At 44.5% G+C, this 13119-nt stretch overlaps 1 protein-coding gene across 2 annotated transcripts in view; it reads left to right on the top strand.

The window, feature by feature from the left end:
• Positions 1-12834, top strand: part of LOC110534084 (calcium-transporting ATPase type 2C member 1) — a 35175-nt gene extending 22341 nt beyond the window's left edge. For both annotated transcript variants that reach the window (XM_090189049.1, XM_090189052.1), the window contains exons 10-26: positions 25-91; positions 766-890; positions 1000-1097; positions 1299-1394; positions 1588-1677; positions 4319-4423; positions 4565-4721; positions 4835-5005; positions 5235-5332; positions 5680-5730; positions 6144-6310; positions 6448-6516; positions 6623-6739; positions 7207-7354; positions 9762-9857; positions 9993-10134; positions 10595-12834. In XM_090189049.1, coding sequence (XP_090045175.1) covers positions 25-91; positions 766-890; positions 1000-1097; positions 1299-1394; positions 1588-1677; positions 4319-4423; positions 4565-4721; positions 4835-5005; positions 5235-5332; positions 5680-5730; positions 6144-6310; positions 6448-6516; positions 6623-6739; positions 7207-7354; positions 9762-9857; positions 9993-10134; positions 10595-10728 — 1931 coding nt within the window. In that variant the 3' untranslated portion in view covers positions 10729-12834. The remainder of the gene's footprint in view (positions 1-24; positions 92-765; positions 891-999; positions 1098-1298; positions 1395-1587; positions 1678-4318; positions 4424-4564; positions 4722-4834; positions 5006-5234; positions 5333-5679; positions 5731-6143; positions 6311-6447; positions 6517-6622; positions 6740-7206; positions 7355-9761; positions 9858-9992; positions 10135-10594) is intronic.
• Positions 12835-13119: the final 285 nt, after the last annotated feature.

Here is a 13119-nt window from a genome sequence, read left to right as displayed (position 1 = left end):
AATGAGTGTTGCCGTGGGTTTCAGGGGTGATCATGCTGGTTGGTTGGCTCCAGGGGAAACGCTTATTAGACATGTTCACCATCGGTGTCAGGTGAGCCCCAATTTGTATATTCCATATATGCAAATAGTACAGTGTTTGTATAAAAGATGTGTTGCCGTTGTTTCTGTCATTGTCAACATATCCCAATATATGGGCATATTCTCTACCATAGACGTCTAATCCAACAACACAGTATGTTTAGTGTTCCCCAGGGTAGAATGCCATGTGAAAGATCTTTTGATAACACTCATTTATTCAGTGTGACATCTGAGTAGGTTAGCAGAGAGTAATGGGGGATTTGATGGTTGTTGTCATGTGCCTGGTTACGGAGGTGGGCGCAGTAGTGTAAGGGTTAAGATTACACTTCCTGTCATGTCAGTGCATTTTGTTCTTTTTTTTTAAGTAAAGAAAACAATTTAATACAGCCACACAATTGGGGTCACGTCATTGTGGTGATTTTAGCAAGACAGTGATTTTATCAGGAGATCAGAGATTTTATCGTTCCATATCTCTTCTTTGCACCGTCAGTACCTCGGGGTGAGCAGCTAACCTTGTTAACCTGTATTTACATTACAGTGAAAGTGTTCTTTTCTCACACCTGGAAGGTGAAGTGAGGTGTTGTGAATAAAGTTGGTAGGAATGCTAATGTACACACTGTGCACTCTCTTCAAGTAAAGACTGTTTTCCGCTCTCGTCTCCTCCCTCTTCCTCCCCTCTTACCCCAGCCTGGCGGTGGCAGCCATCCCCGAGGGTCTACCCATCGTGGTGACGGTCACCTTGGCCCTCGGAGTGATGAGGATGGTCAAGAAGAGGGCAATTATCAAGAAGCTGCCCATCGTGGAGACACTTGGTAGGGTCTGGCGGAGGTGAAATGAGCCGAGCTCTGCCTTTAACACTCAGTTTGGTGTGTGTGTGTGTGTCTAGTTTAATTTGACCCCATCACTTCCTCCATCATCCAGGCTGCTGCAACGTCATCTGCTCAGACAAGACGGGGACTCTGACCAAGAACGAGATGACCGTCACTCACCTGTTCACCGCCGATGGACTTCATGTTGAGGTACACTGTGTGTGAGGCTAGTTCCTCCTGCCTAGTTTAGGACTGTTATTTAGTCATCTGGCAAGGTCCTTACCGTAAATCAGAATGTGTTCACAGTCAATTTATCTTGTGAAATGAGGGTTTACATAAAAAAATATTTTGGGGGGATGTTTGTTGATCTTCATTGTTTTGCTGTGTCCTCCATGTTGTCCTCTCTGCCAGGTGACAGGCGTGGGTTACAACGGAGCTGGGGAGGTGTTACTGCACGGGGAGGAGATCCACGGCTTCTCAAACATCTCCGTCAGCAAGATTGTAGAGGTGAGAAACTGGGACAGATACGTGGTCATTGTGGTAAATCTCAATACTCTGAAGTGACGACTTGGTCTGCACTCATTTAATACCGCTGGAGAGACACAGAACATGTGGTGAACTTGGGTATGGGTAAAGGATGGGTAAAGGATCTGGACTAGCATCTGATGTCATAACCACCTGTCCTTCTGCTCTCTGATAGGCTGGTTGCATATGCAATGACGCTGTCATCAGGAACAACACCCTAATGGGACGCCCCACTGAGGGGGCCCTCATCGCCCTGGCCATGAAGGTACACATGCATACATGCATACATACAGTGAGGCAAAAAAGTATTTAGTCAGACACCAATTGTGCAAGTTCTCCCACTTAAAAAGATGAGAGAGGCCTGTAATTTTCATCATAGGTACAATTCAACTATGACAGACAAATCCAGAAAAATCACATTGTAGGCTTTTTAATGAATTTATCTGCAAATTATATTGTAAAATAAGTATTTGGTCAATAACAAAAGTTTATCTCAATACTTTGTATATACCCTTTGTTGGCAATGACAGAGGTCAAACGTTTTCTGTAAGTCTTCACAAGGTTTTCACACACTGTTGCTGGTATTTTGGCCCATTCCTCCATGCAGATCTCCTCTAGAGCAGTGATGTTTTGGGGCTGTTGCTGGGCAACACGGACATTCAACTCCCTCCAAAGATTTTCTATGGGGTTGAGATCTGGAGACTGGCTAGGCCACTCCAGGACCTTGAAATGCTTCTTACGAAGCCACTCCTTCGTTGCCCGGGCGGTGTGTTTGGGATCATTGTCATGCTGAAAGACCCAGCCACGTTTCATCTTCAATGCCCTTGCTGATGGAAGGAGGTTTTCACTCAAAATATCACGATACATGGCCCCATTCATTCTTTCCTTTACACGGATCAGGCGTCCTGGTCCCTTTGCAGAAAAACAGCCCCAAAGCATGATGTTTCCACCCCCATGCTTCACAGTAGGTATGGTGTTCTTTGGATGCAACTCAGCATTCTTTGTCCTCCAAACACGATGAGTTGAGTTTTTACCAAAAAGTTATATTTTGGTTTCATCTGACCATATGACATTCTCCCAATCTTCTTCTGGATCATCCAAATGCTCTCTAGCAAACTTCAGACGGGACTGGACATGTACTGGCTTAAGCAGGGGGACACGTCTGGCACTGCAGGATTTGAGTCCCTGGCGGCGTAGTATGTTACTGATGGTAGGCTTTGTTACTTTGGTCCCAGCTCTCTGCAGGTCATTCACTAGGTCCCCCCGTGTGGTTCTGGGATTTTTGCTCACTGTTCTTGTGATCATTTTGACCCCACGGGGTGAGATCTTGCGTGGAGCCCCAGATCGAGGGAGATTATCAGTGGTTTTGTATGTCTTCCATTTCCTAATAATTTCTCCCACAGTTGATTTCTTCAAACCAAGCTGCTTACCTATTGCAGATTCAGTCTTCCCAGCCTGGTGCAGGTCTACAATTTTGTTTCTGGTGTCCTTTGACAGCTTTTTGTTCTTGGCCATACTGGAGTTTGGAGTGTGACTGTTTGAGGTTGTGGACAGGTGTCTTTTATACTGACAACAAGTTCAAACAGGTGCCATTAATACAGGTAACGAGTGGAGGACAGAGGAGCCTCTTAAAGAAGAATTTACAGGTCTGTGAGAGCCAGAAATCTTGCTTGTTTGTAGGTGACCAAATACTTATTTTCCGCCATAATTTGCAGATAAATTCATTAAAAATCCTACAATGTGATTTTCTGGATTTTTCCCCCTCATTTTGTCTGTCATAGTTGAAGTGTACCTATGATGAAAATTACATACATACATACATACATAGATAGCCGACGCCGTTAGCACCCTGGCCACAAAACAGTACGCACACACAAGTGTTATGTGTGTCTGTGAGAGCCCTTCAGATTATTAACACACAGGGGTTATATGTGTGTCTATGAGAGCCCTTCAAATTATTAACACACATGGGTTATTTGTGTGTCTGTGACTCCTTCAGATTATTAACACACAGGGGTTATATGTGTGTCTGTGACCCCTTCAGATTATTAACACACAGGGGTTATATGTGTGTCTGTGACCCCTTCAGATTATTAACACACAGGGGTTATATGTGTGTCTGTGAGAGCCCTTCAGATTAATAACACGCAGGGGTTATATGTGTGTCTGTGACCCCTTCAGATTATTAACACAAAGGGGTTTTATGTGTGTCTGTGAGACCTCTTCAGATTATTAACACACAGGGGTTATATGTGTGTCTGACCCCTTCAGATTATTAACACACAGGGGTTTTATGTGTGTCTGTGAGACCTCTTCAGATTATTAACACACAGGGGTTATATGTGTGTCTGACCCCTTCAGATTATTAACACACAGGGGTTATATGTGTGTCTGTGAGAGCCCTTCAGATTATTAACATACAGGGGTTATATGTGTGTCTGTGAGAGCCCTTCAGATTATTAACAAACAGGGGTTATATGTGTGTCTGTGAGAGCCCTTCAGATTATTAACAAACAGGGGTTATATGTGTGTCTGTGAGAGCCCTTCAGATTATTAACACAGTATCACAGACAAAAGCAGTAGACTAGCAGGACCAAGTTTCATGCCCTGTGGGAGCGACTGCCTTGGTAACAGTGTGGGACTTGACAATGCGTCATTATTACAATTGGAGATGGAAATGCGCGTGTGTGTGTGTGTGCACGCATATGTATGTGGGTGAGACACTTCCAGACTCGGTTCGATGACTGTGTGTCACCAACGAGAATACACACTCCTACAGGTGTGACTAGAAAACTAACTAGTCCCCAGAGGGAGAAACTATCACATGCTCACTCTCTCTGGCACACACACACACACACACACACAAAGATGAACAGAAGCCGGTCACTAATGTACGTTCCCTGCAGATGGGTCTAGAAGGGCAGCAGCAGGAGTATGTACGTCTGGAGGAAAACCCGTTCAGTTCAGAACAGAAGTGGATGGCCGTCCGCTGTGTCCACCGCACTCAGCAGGTCAGTCAGTCCAGAGCGCCAACACCCATTCACTGTCTCTTCTACGTAACATGGACACAGCGAAGAGACATTCTATCTGTAGTAGTGTTGTGTGATGAATGTGTCATGGTGTTTTCTGTCCTTGATGATGTGTTACCTCAGGACCAGCCAGGTGTGTATTACATGAAGGGGGCTTACGAGCAGGTCATCCGATTCTGTAGCTACTACCACAGCAAAGGTGCAACACTACCTCTCAACCACCAGCAGAGGGAGCTCTACCAGCAGCAGAAGAGTTACATGGGATCCTCAGGCCTCAGAGGTAAAGGGGGTTGGTGTCATTGGCCCGATTCCAAGTAAAGCCCTACCTTTTTTTCTCCTTCGGGGTCGCTAAAGTAACAACAATGTAATCTTCTGTCTTGTTTTCCGGTGCAGTTCTGGCTTTTGCGTCGGGTTCGGAAATGGGCAACCTGTCGTTCCTGGGCCTGGTGGGCATCATCGATCCGCCCAGGTCAGGGGTCAAAGAGGCTGTGGGCACGCTCATCAGCTCAGGAGTGGCCATCAAGATGATCACTGGAGACTCCCAGGAGACCGCTGTGTCCATAGGTGAGGCGCACTTTTTTCCTCTCTATCTTCATCTCTCTGTCCCTCTTGTAATTTATAATCTCCCTTTAGTAATCTCTCTTGTAATTTGTAATCTCCCTTTTGTAATCTCCCCCCACTTGTAACTTGTAATCTCCCTCTTGCAACCTCCGAGATAAATTTTTTGCAAGAACGTATGATGAAATGGGGATGCAATATCTGACCGTGCGTGTGTGTCCTTGTGTGTCCTCAGCGGGCCGTCTGGGAATCTACACCAAGGGCTCCCAGTCTCTGTCTGGAGAGGAGGTGGACCAGATGGACCTCCAACAGCTGTCTCAGATGGTGCCCAGGGTAGGAACATATCAACAAACGCAGGCTCTAATACACTGTGACTTTCTCCGACTCACAATCCTTATTCTTTAAATAGTACAGAGTGTACCGGCTTCACATAGTAATTGTCCTAAGTGGACAATTTAAGTTGTTGGATTTGAATTGAATACCTTCATCATTATGTTCGCATCAAGGAACAGAGAAACCCACACGCTGCTCTTGCTGATATCACTCACTATCACAGGGCTGGGTTAACAGGGTGATGTCTAACAGGGCTGGGTGAACAGGGTGATGTCTAACAGGGCTGGGTGAACAGGGTGATGTCCAACAGGGCTGGGTTAACAGGGTGATGTCTCTGCCTCCTCCAGATCGTGGTGTTCTACCGGGCCAGCCCCAGACACAAGCTGAAGATAGTCAAGGTGAGAACCCAGCCAAGTGTCAGCCAGCTGGCATGAGATGATGTGTGAATGCCCGTTCTGCGTAGGCAGAGCCTGGCCTGGCAGCATGTGGCTCCAAAGCCCTGGGAAGTCTCTAGAAACTCCCACCTCAATTTGTGACATTCAGTCACGGGGAAGTGTCTACGGTATACCTGGTAGTTTTCCAGTCGCTAGTGTTGCGAGTGCTAGTGAAGAAAATGAAAATCACACAATTATTAGAAAATACACTCCATCATTTCAGATCCCTTTAATCTAAAGGAATGAGTTCAACCAAGATCAGGGAACTCGATTAATTAACTAAAAACTGTTGTGTTCTTTCAGGAGTTTAATTCATGACTATAATGTGGATTTATTACAAGGGTTGACTTCTATCTGCTCGCTCCCTCTCATTCCAGTCTCTCCAGAACATTGGTGCTGTGGTGGCGATGACGGGTGATGGTGTGAATGATGCCGTAGCGCTGAAAGCAGCAGACATCGGCGTTGCCATGGGCCAGACTGGCACTGACGTTTGTAAAGAGGCAGCAGACATGATCCTAGTGGACGATGACTTTCAGACCATCTTGTGAGGAAACAGTTTGCAGTAACACTTTATAATGTTACCCAGTTTGTTCATTATTTTGGTCTTCAAAGCCATCATGATTTCGAGAAATGTGTCTTTAGCAAAATGAGTTATATTTCTGTCATTCTGTTTCGTCCTAGGTCTGCCATCGAGGAAGGGAAAGGCATTTACAACAACATTAAAAACTTTGTCCGCTTCCAGCTAAGCACGTGAGTGATGGAGAGCTACCTTTTTGATAAAGAGATTCCTTGAAACAATGCTATATGGGCCACTTTCTTGTAAATATTATTAAATTGGCATTATTGTGTTTCCTAGGAGCATTGCAGCGCTCACCCTCATCTCCCTGGCAACGCTGATGAACTTCCCCAACCCTCTGAACGCCATGCAGATCCTGTGGATCAACATCATCATGGACGGACCTCCCGCTCAGAGGTGAGACAACACAAAGCATTATGGGAACTGTATTCTTTTGTCATGAAAATGGTCTTGTCTCAGTTTCACAAGATTTTATATAATAATAATTTAAGAATTTGGTGGGTGATTTATATCTGTCCTGTTTCACACAAGTGTGTATTATACGCATTTGTGTGAAATGGAAATGTATTTTTTGCATATCCCAACCCTCGGAGAGTGGGGTCACGGCCAGGGTCAGCCATTATCAACGGTAACCCTGGAGCAATTAGGGCACATCAACAGATTTTTTTTTTTCACCTTGTCAGCTCGGGAACTCAAACTAGCGAGCTTTCGCTTACTGGCCCAAATCTCGAACCGCTAGGCTACGTGCTGCTTTCATATTTAAATCTACCAGATTTAAAGTCACAATTACTGATCCTTTGTGTAAAAATAGTTAGTGGTAATTACCGTAGATGGAAATCCATGTAATCCTCTGTCATCCGTAGTCTGGGAGTGGAGCCAGTGGATAAGGATGTCATACGGAAGCCTCCGAGGAATGTGCAGGACAGCATCCTCACACGCAGTCTGTTAGTCAAGGTGCTGGTGTCGGCACTCGTCATCGTATGCGGCACCCTGTTCGTCTTCTGGAGAGAGGCAAGTAGCTATAATCATCGTAGTGTTCTTCATCATTCAAACTTCTATCAAATCAGTAGTATGACTGGCCTGTTACAATCAGTAGTAGTATGACTGACCTGTTACAATCAGTAGTATTATGACTGGCCTGTTACAATCAGTAGTAGTATGACTGGCCTGTTACAATCAGTAGTATTATGACTGGCCTGTTACAATCAGTAGTATTATGACTGGCCTGTTACAATCAGTAGTATTATGACTGGCCTGTTACAATCAGTAGTATTATGACTGGCCTGTTACAATCAGTAGTATTATGACTGGCCTGTTACAATCAGTAGTATTATGACTGGCCTGTTACAATCAGTAGTATTATGACTGGCCTGTTACAATCAGTAGTAGTATGACTGGCCTGTTACAATCAGTAGTATTATGACTGGCCTGTTACAATCAGTAGTATTATGACTGGCCTGTTACAATCAGTAGTATTATGACTGGCCTGTTACAATCAGTAGTATTATGACTGGCCTGTTACAATCAGTAGTATTATGACTGGCCTGTTACAATCAGTAGTATTATGACTGGCCTGTTACAATCAGTAGTATTATGACTGGCCTGTTACAATCAGTAGTATTATGACTGGCCTGTTACAATCAGTAGTATTATGACTGGCCTGTTACAATCAGTAGTATTATGACTGGCCTGTTACAATCAGTAGTATTATGACTGGCCTGTTACAATCAGTATAGTATTATGACTGGCCTGTTACAATCAGTAGTAGTATGACTGGCCTGTTACAATCAGTAGTAGTATGACTGGCCTGTTACAATCAGTAGTAGTATGACTGGCCTGTTACAATCAGTAGTAGTATGACTGGCCTGTTACAATCAGTAGTAGTATGACTGGCCTGTTACAATCAGTAGTAGTATGATGTCTGCTGTGTACTGTAATGACGCGGTCTGCTGTGAGCTGTAATGACGCGATCTGCTGTGAACTGTAATGACGCGGTCTGCTGTGTACTGTAATGACGCGGTCTGCTGTGTACTGTAATGACGCGGTCTGCTGTGTACTGTAATGACGCGGTCTACTGTGTACTGTAATGACGCGGTGTACTGTAATGACGCGGTCTACTGTGTACTGTAATGACGCGGTGTACTGTAATGACGAGGTCTACTGTGTACTGTAATGACGCGGTGTACTGTAATGACGAGGTCTACTGTGTACTGTAATGACGAGGTCTACTGTGTACTGTAATGACGCGGTGAACTGTAATGACGCGGTCTACTGTGTGCTGTAATGACGCGGTCTACTGTGTGCTGTAATGACGCGGTCTACTGTGTACTGTAATGACGCGGTCTACTGTGTACTGTAATGACGCGGTCTACTGTGTACTGTAATGACGCGGTCTACTGTGTGCTGTAATGACGCGGTCTACTGTGTGCTGTAATGACGCGGTCTACTGTGTACTGTAATGACGCGGTCTACTGTGTACTGTAATGACGCGGTCTACTGTGTACTGTAATGACGCGGTGAACTGTAATGACGCGGTGAACTGTAATGACGCGGTGAACTGTAATGACGCGGTCTACTGTGTGCTGTAATGACGCGGTCTACTGTGTGCTGTAATGACGCGGTCTACTGTGTGCTGTAATGACGCGGTCTACTGTGTGCTGTAATGACGCGGTCTACTGTGTGCTGTAATGACGCGGTCTACTGTGTGCTGTAATGACGCGGTCTACTGTGTACTGTAATGACGCGGTCTACTGTGTACTGTAATGACGAGGTCTACTGTGTACTGTAATGACGAGGTCTACTGTGTACTGTAATGACGCGGTCCACTCTGTACTGTAATGACGCGGTCCACTGTGTGCTGTAATGACGCGGTCTACTGTGTGCTGTAATGACGCGGTCTACTGTGTGCTGTAATGACGCGGTCTACTGTGTACTGTAATGACGCGGTCTACTGTGTACTGTAATGACGCGGTCTACTGTGTACTGTAATGACGCAGTCTACTGTGTACTGTAATGACGCGGTCTACTGTGTACTGTAATGACGCGGTCTACTGTGTACTGTAATGACGCGGTCTACTGTGTACTGTAATGACGCGGTCTACTGTGTGCTGTAATGACGCGGTCTACTGTGTGCTGTAATGACGCGGTCTACTGTGTGCTGTAATGACGCGGTCTACTGTGTGCTGTAATGACGCGGTCTACTGTGTGCTGTAATGACGCGGTCTACTGTGTGCTGTAATGACGCGGTCTGCTGATTTACTTTTGATGTGGAACGTGTGTTTTCAGATTAATAAATGTGTGAACCCAAAAAATAAAACACACTGATCACATTTAATAGTGAATCGAAGCCAATCCCCACCTATTTCCTGTATCAGTTGACTTCTATTTCCATCAATGTGTTTGTTTCTCCTCCTCTCAGCTGCAGGACAATCTGATCACTCCCAGAGACACCACCATGACCTTCACCTGTTTTGTGTTCTTCGACATGTTCAACGCCCTCAGCTCACGCTCACAGGTTGGTGCTCTGCTGTACCCTGTACAGGATGAAGGATCTGAGAGATTAGTGGGCAGAAACATGTCACCTAGGATCTATTGTTGATTCATGATGACGGTCTCTGTTTCTCTATCTCTCTCGCTATCTCTCTGTCAGACTCGTATGGTCCATGAGATGGGCCTGTGCAGTAACAAGATGTTCTGCTACGCGGTGCTGGGTTCCATCATGGGCCAGCTGGCGGTCATCTACTTTCCTCCACTGCAGAGTGTCTTCCAGACAGAGAGCCTCAGCATCTTTGGTAAGAAATACATGTTAGCCCACTGAGCTAAAGATTAAACCTAAGCTTTCAGGGCCTGTATTCATAAAGCATCTCAGAATAGGAGTTCTGGTCTAGGATCAGTTTAGCCTTTTTAGATCACAATCATTTCGAGGGTGCTTATATTTGTCCTGTTACACACGAGTGTGAAATGGAAACCATTGTACAGCGCCCCTGGGAACAAATTAGGTAAGTGCCTTGCTCAAGGGCACAGCGACATACTTTTCACGGTATTCAAACCAGCGACCTTTCGGTTACTGGCCCAACGCTCTAACCTCGGCTTCCTGCCGCCGTAATGAATGGACGGGGGGGGGGGGCTGATCCCTACATCCCTACATCCCTACATCAGCTCTCCTGTTCTGGGACGGACCCTGGTCTGTTAGTGATGGAGGTGATGGTTTATATGTGCTGTAGTAACAGTCCATCTCTTCTTCCCTTCCAGACCTGCTGTTCCTGGTGGGCCTCACGTCCTCTGTCTGCATGGTCTCTGAGGCCATAAAGTGGGTGGAGAGGTGGAGAGCAGTGAGGGAGAGGAGAACCACAGTGTCTGAAGAAGACTCCTTCCACGATGTATGACGCACATTGCGTTCTGTGTGACAGAGTAGATAGGGGAGAGGAGGGGGCGGGGCTGGGTTGTTTGTGGGTGGGGGGTACATGTAGATGGATGCAATGGTTATTTGGTCTGAACACAGGGACTGGAGAGAGAACTCAAACAGTTGCTGTCCCTCGCTGGTATTCACTGTTCAGTCATGGATTGGAAGTGGGCGAAGAGGATCTCAACCTTACAGTGCCCCCCTGCCCTCCACCTCTCCCCTGCGAGAAGCATTGGCGTGCTGCTTTCAGACTGTACCATCCTCCAGGAACTCAGGAGGGGATTTATTTATGAGACATTGTAACTGTTGTTCATGTGGCAACTATTCATGTCTATGGTGTCGTGATCTGAGAGGACAATGTTACTGCTCGTAGATCAACTACTCACGTCTAGGTTTTAAGACCAATTAAGGACAGCATAATTGTTTGTAGAGCAACTATTCATGTCTTGGGGTTCATGAACATAAATGGAATTTTGTAACTGTTCTTATTCGTCATCACCTTGCTTCGAGTGCAGGTAGCTAACCAACCATAGCTTTGTAGAAGTCTAGAGATGTCACTTTCATGCATTCCAGCTTTTCATGCTAGTAGCAATCTCACCATCAACTTCCAACCAATTTAGGATTGATAATTGTGAGCATACTTTTTGTTTTGGTGTAGACTTTAGGAAGAGTTGACCACTAAACCGTGTTATTTTGGTGGATGAATATAATACATTTTCTTCAGAAGATACGTTTGGTTTGGTTTTTCTCACATATTAGGGCTGATGGCCTTCATTTGGCGTCATTTAATTCCACTCTGGCTATCTATTTAGTTGCCCCTGGAGACATTCTGTGTTTTGGACCATCACTCAGCAGTTTATTTTCCCAGTGATCAAGCAGTACTATACAGTTAATTCTATCCCAGTCCCCACCCTCCCAGCCACGGTCTGCCTCCCCAAAATCTTTCACTTGCCCTGTATCAAACCTACATAATTTTTTCCATTTAGGGAATTAACTGTTTGCCTTGAATGAAAGGCACAGAGGTATTTGGTCCAGTGCTGTCAAACATGTTATTTTTCCTGTGTTTTATATATATTTCCACACTATGAGGTTGGAATAGTACTGTGAAATGATGATTAGTGCCCTTTTAGTGTCAGAGCTGTTTGAAAAATGCCAGCCTGTTTTGGTGGAATGGAGTTTTGGCCTGCCTGATGACATGCCAATAATAGCTGGTTTTCAGTTTTCCCCTCCCCACTCAGCCACTCCTAGACAGTCATAGCAACATTTTAGCTTGAGGAAATTCCTCTTGCTAAGAAGCTATTTCAGTTTGTTTTTGACTGCTTTTTGATTGAAGAAGGTCACTTTAAGGTACTTATTTGTTACCCAGAAATGATTTGATATTGAGATAAAAAAAAAATGGGCCTTTTAATATTCTGCCTCTATTTTACACACTGTAAATTAAGTGCAAATATTTATCTCCATGACAACCATTTACTGTACATGCACTGTTCATATACATTTTGCTTGTGTCTTGGGTCAAAAGTGGCCATTTTAAGCACATTTTTCTCTTCGTGCTCTTTCCAGAAGCCTCCGGGGCCTTGTTTTGGTACAGCTAGACATACCTGGGTTTTATTTCACAATGCAGAATCACTCAATTAACAAGCTTGTTTTGATAATCATTTACATTAAATATAATTGAATTCCCAGGTTTATAAAGGCAGGTTCAGTTGATAATGGGTTATTTGAGTCATACCCATTCCAGGTTTATTTCTTTATGAACCAGGAGATGGAGTTGTTTCAGCATTTTTAGGACCGGGAGCTAATTCATTGATGTTGCTTTCCAAATGAGTTTTTGTCTGTGCTATGGATGGCAACAGAAGTCCTCTACCTACCGCAGCACCTAGCGGGTACAGGCTAACATCGCCAGCTCTTTCTGTTACACATGTTCTTTATTTTACAAGAGGTTATACTCTCTGCTTTGGTCCATTTGACAGGCCAAATCAGCTACAATTATTTTCATTGTTTATTTATGATTTGTTGTGTGTGTTGCACAGCTGAAGACAGTACTCTGTTGTGATGGTATGAGAATAAATCTGTACATTAATGAAAATGTGTGTGTGTATATATATATATATTTGAAGTGTGTTTTAACTGGGTGGAGGGTTTGTGTCATGTTTTCAGTGTCACTGACACCGATTCTGATAATCTCATTTTTGCTCAGATTGAGCTAAAATTTACAATATCTGTTTGTTTTTTTTCAGTTTAAGATTTCCATATAAAATATACTGCCAACGCAGAGAGAGGCTTTAGTGTGTATACCCAATAGTTCTCAACAACAGCTGGTTAAAATGTTATTTTTCATTTTGATGATAAAATGTTTCCAGTGCAGCTGTAA

This window comes from Oncorhynchus mykiss, chromosome 2, assembly GCF_057628025.1.
Source record: "Oncorhynchus mykiss isolate SJ-2025 chromosome 2, ASM5762802v1, whole genome shotgun sequence".
Classification (NCBI taxonomy): domain Eukaryota; kingdom Metazoa; phylum Chordata; class Actinopteri; order Salmoniformes; family Salmonidae; genus Oncorhynchus; species Oncorhynchus mykiss.
Note: the sequence above shows the minus strand (reverse complement) of the source record. Positions and strands in the feature narration are given on the sequence as shown.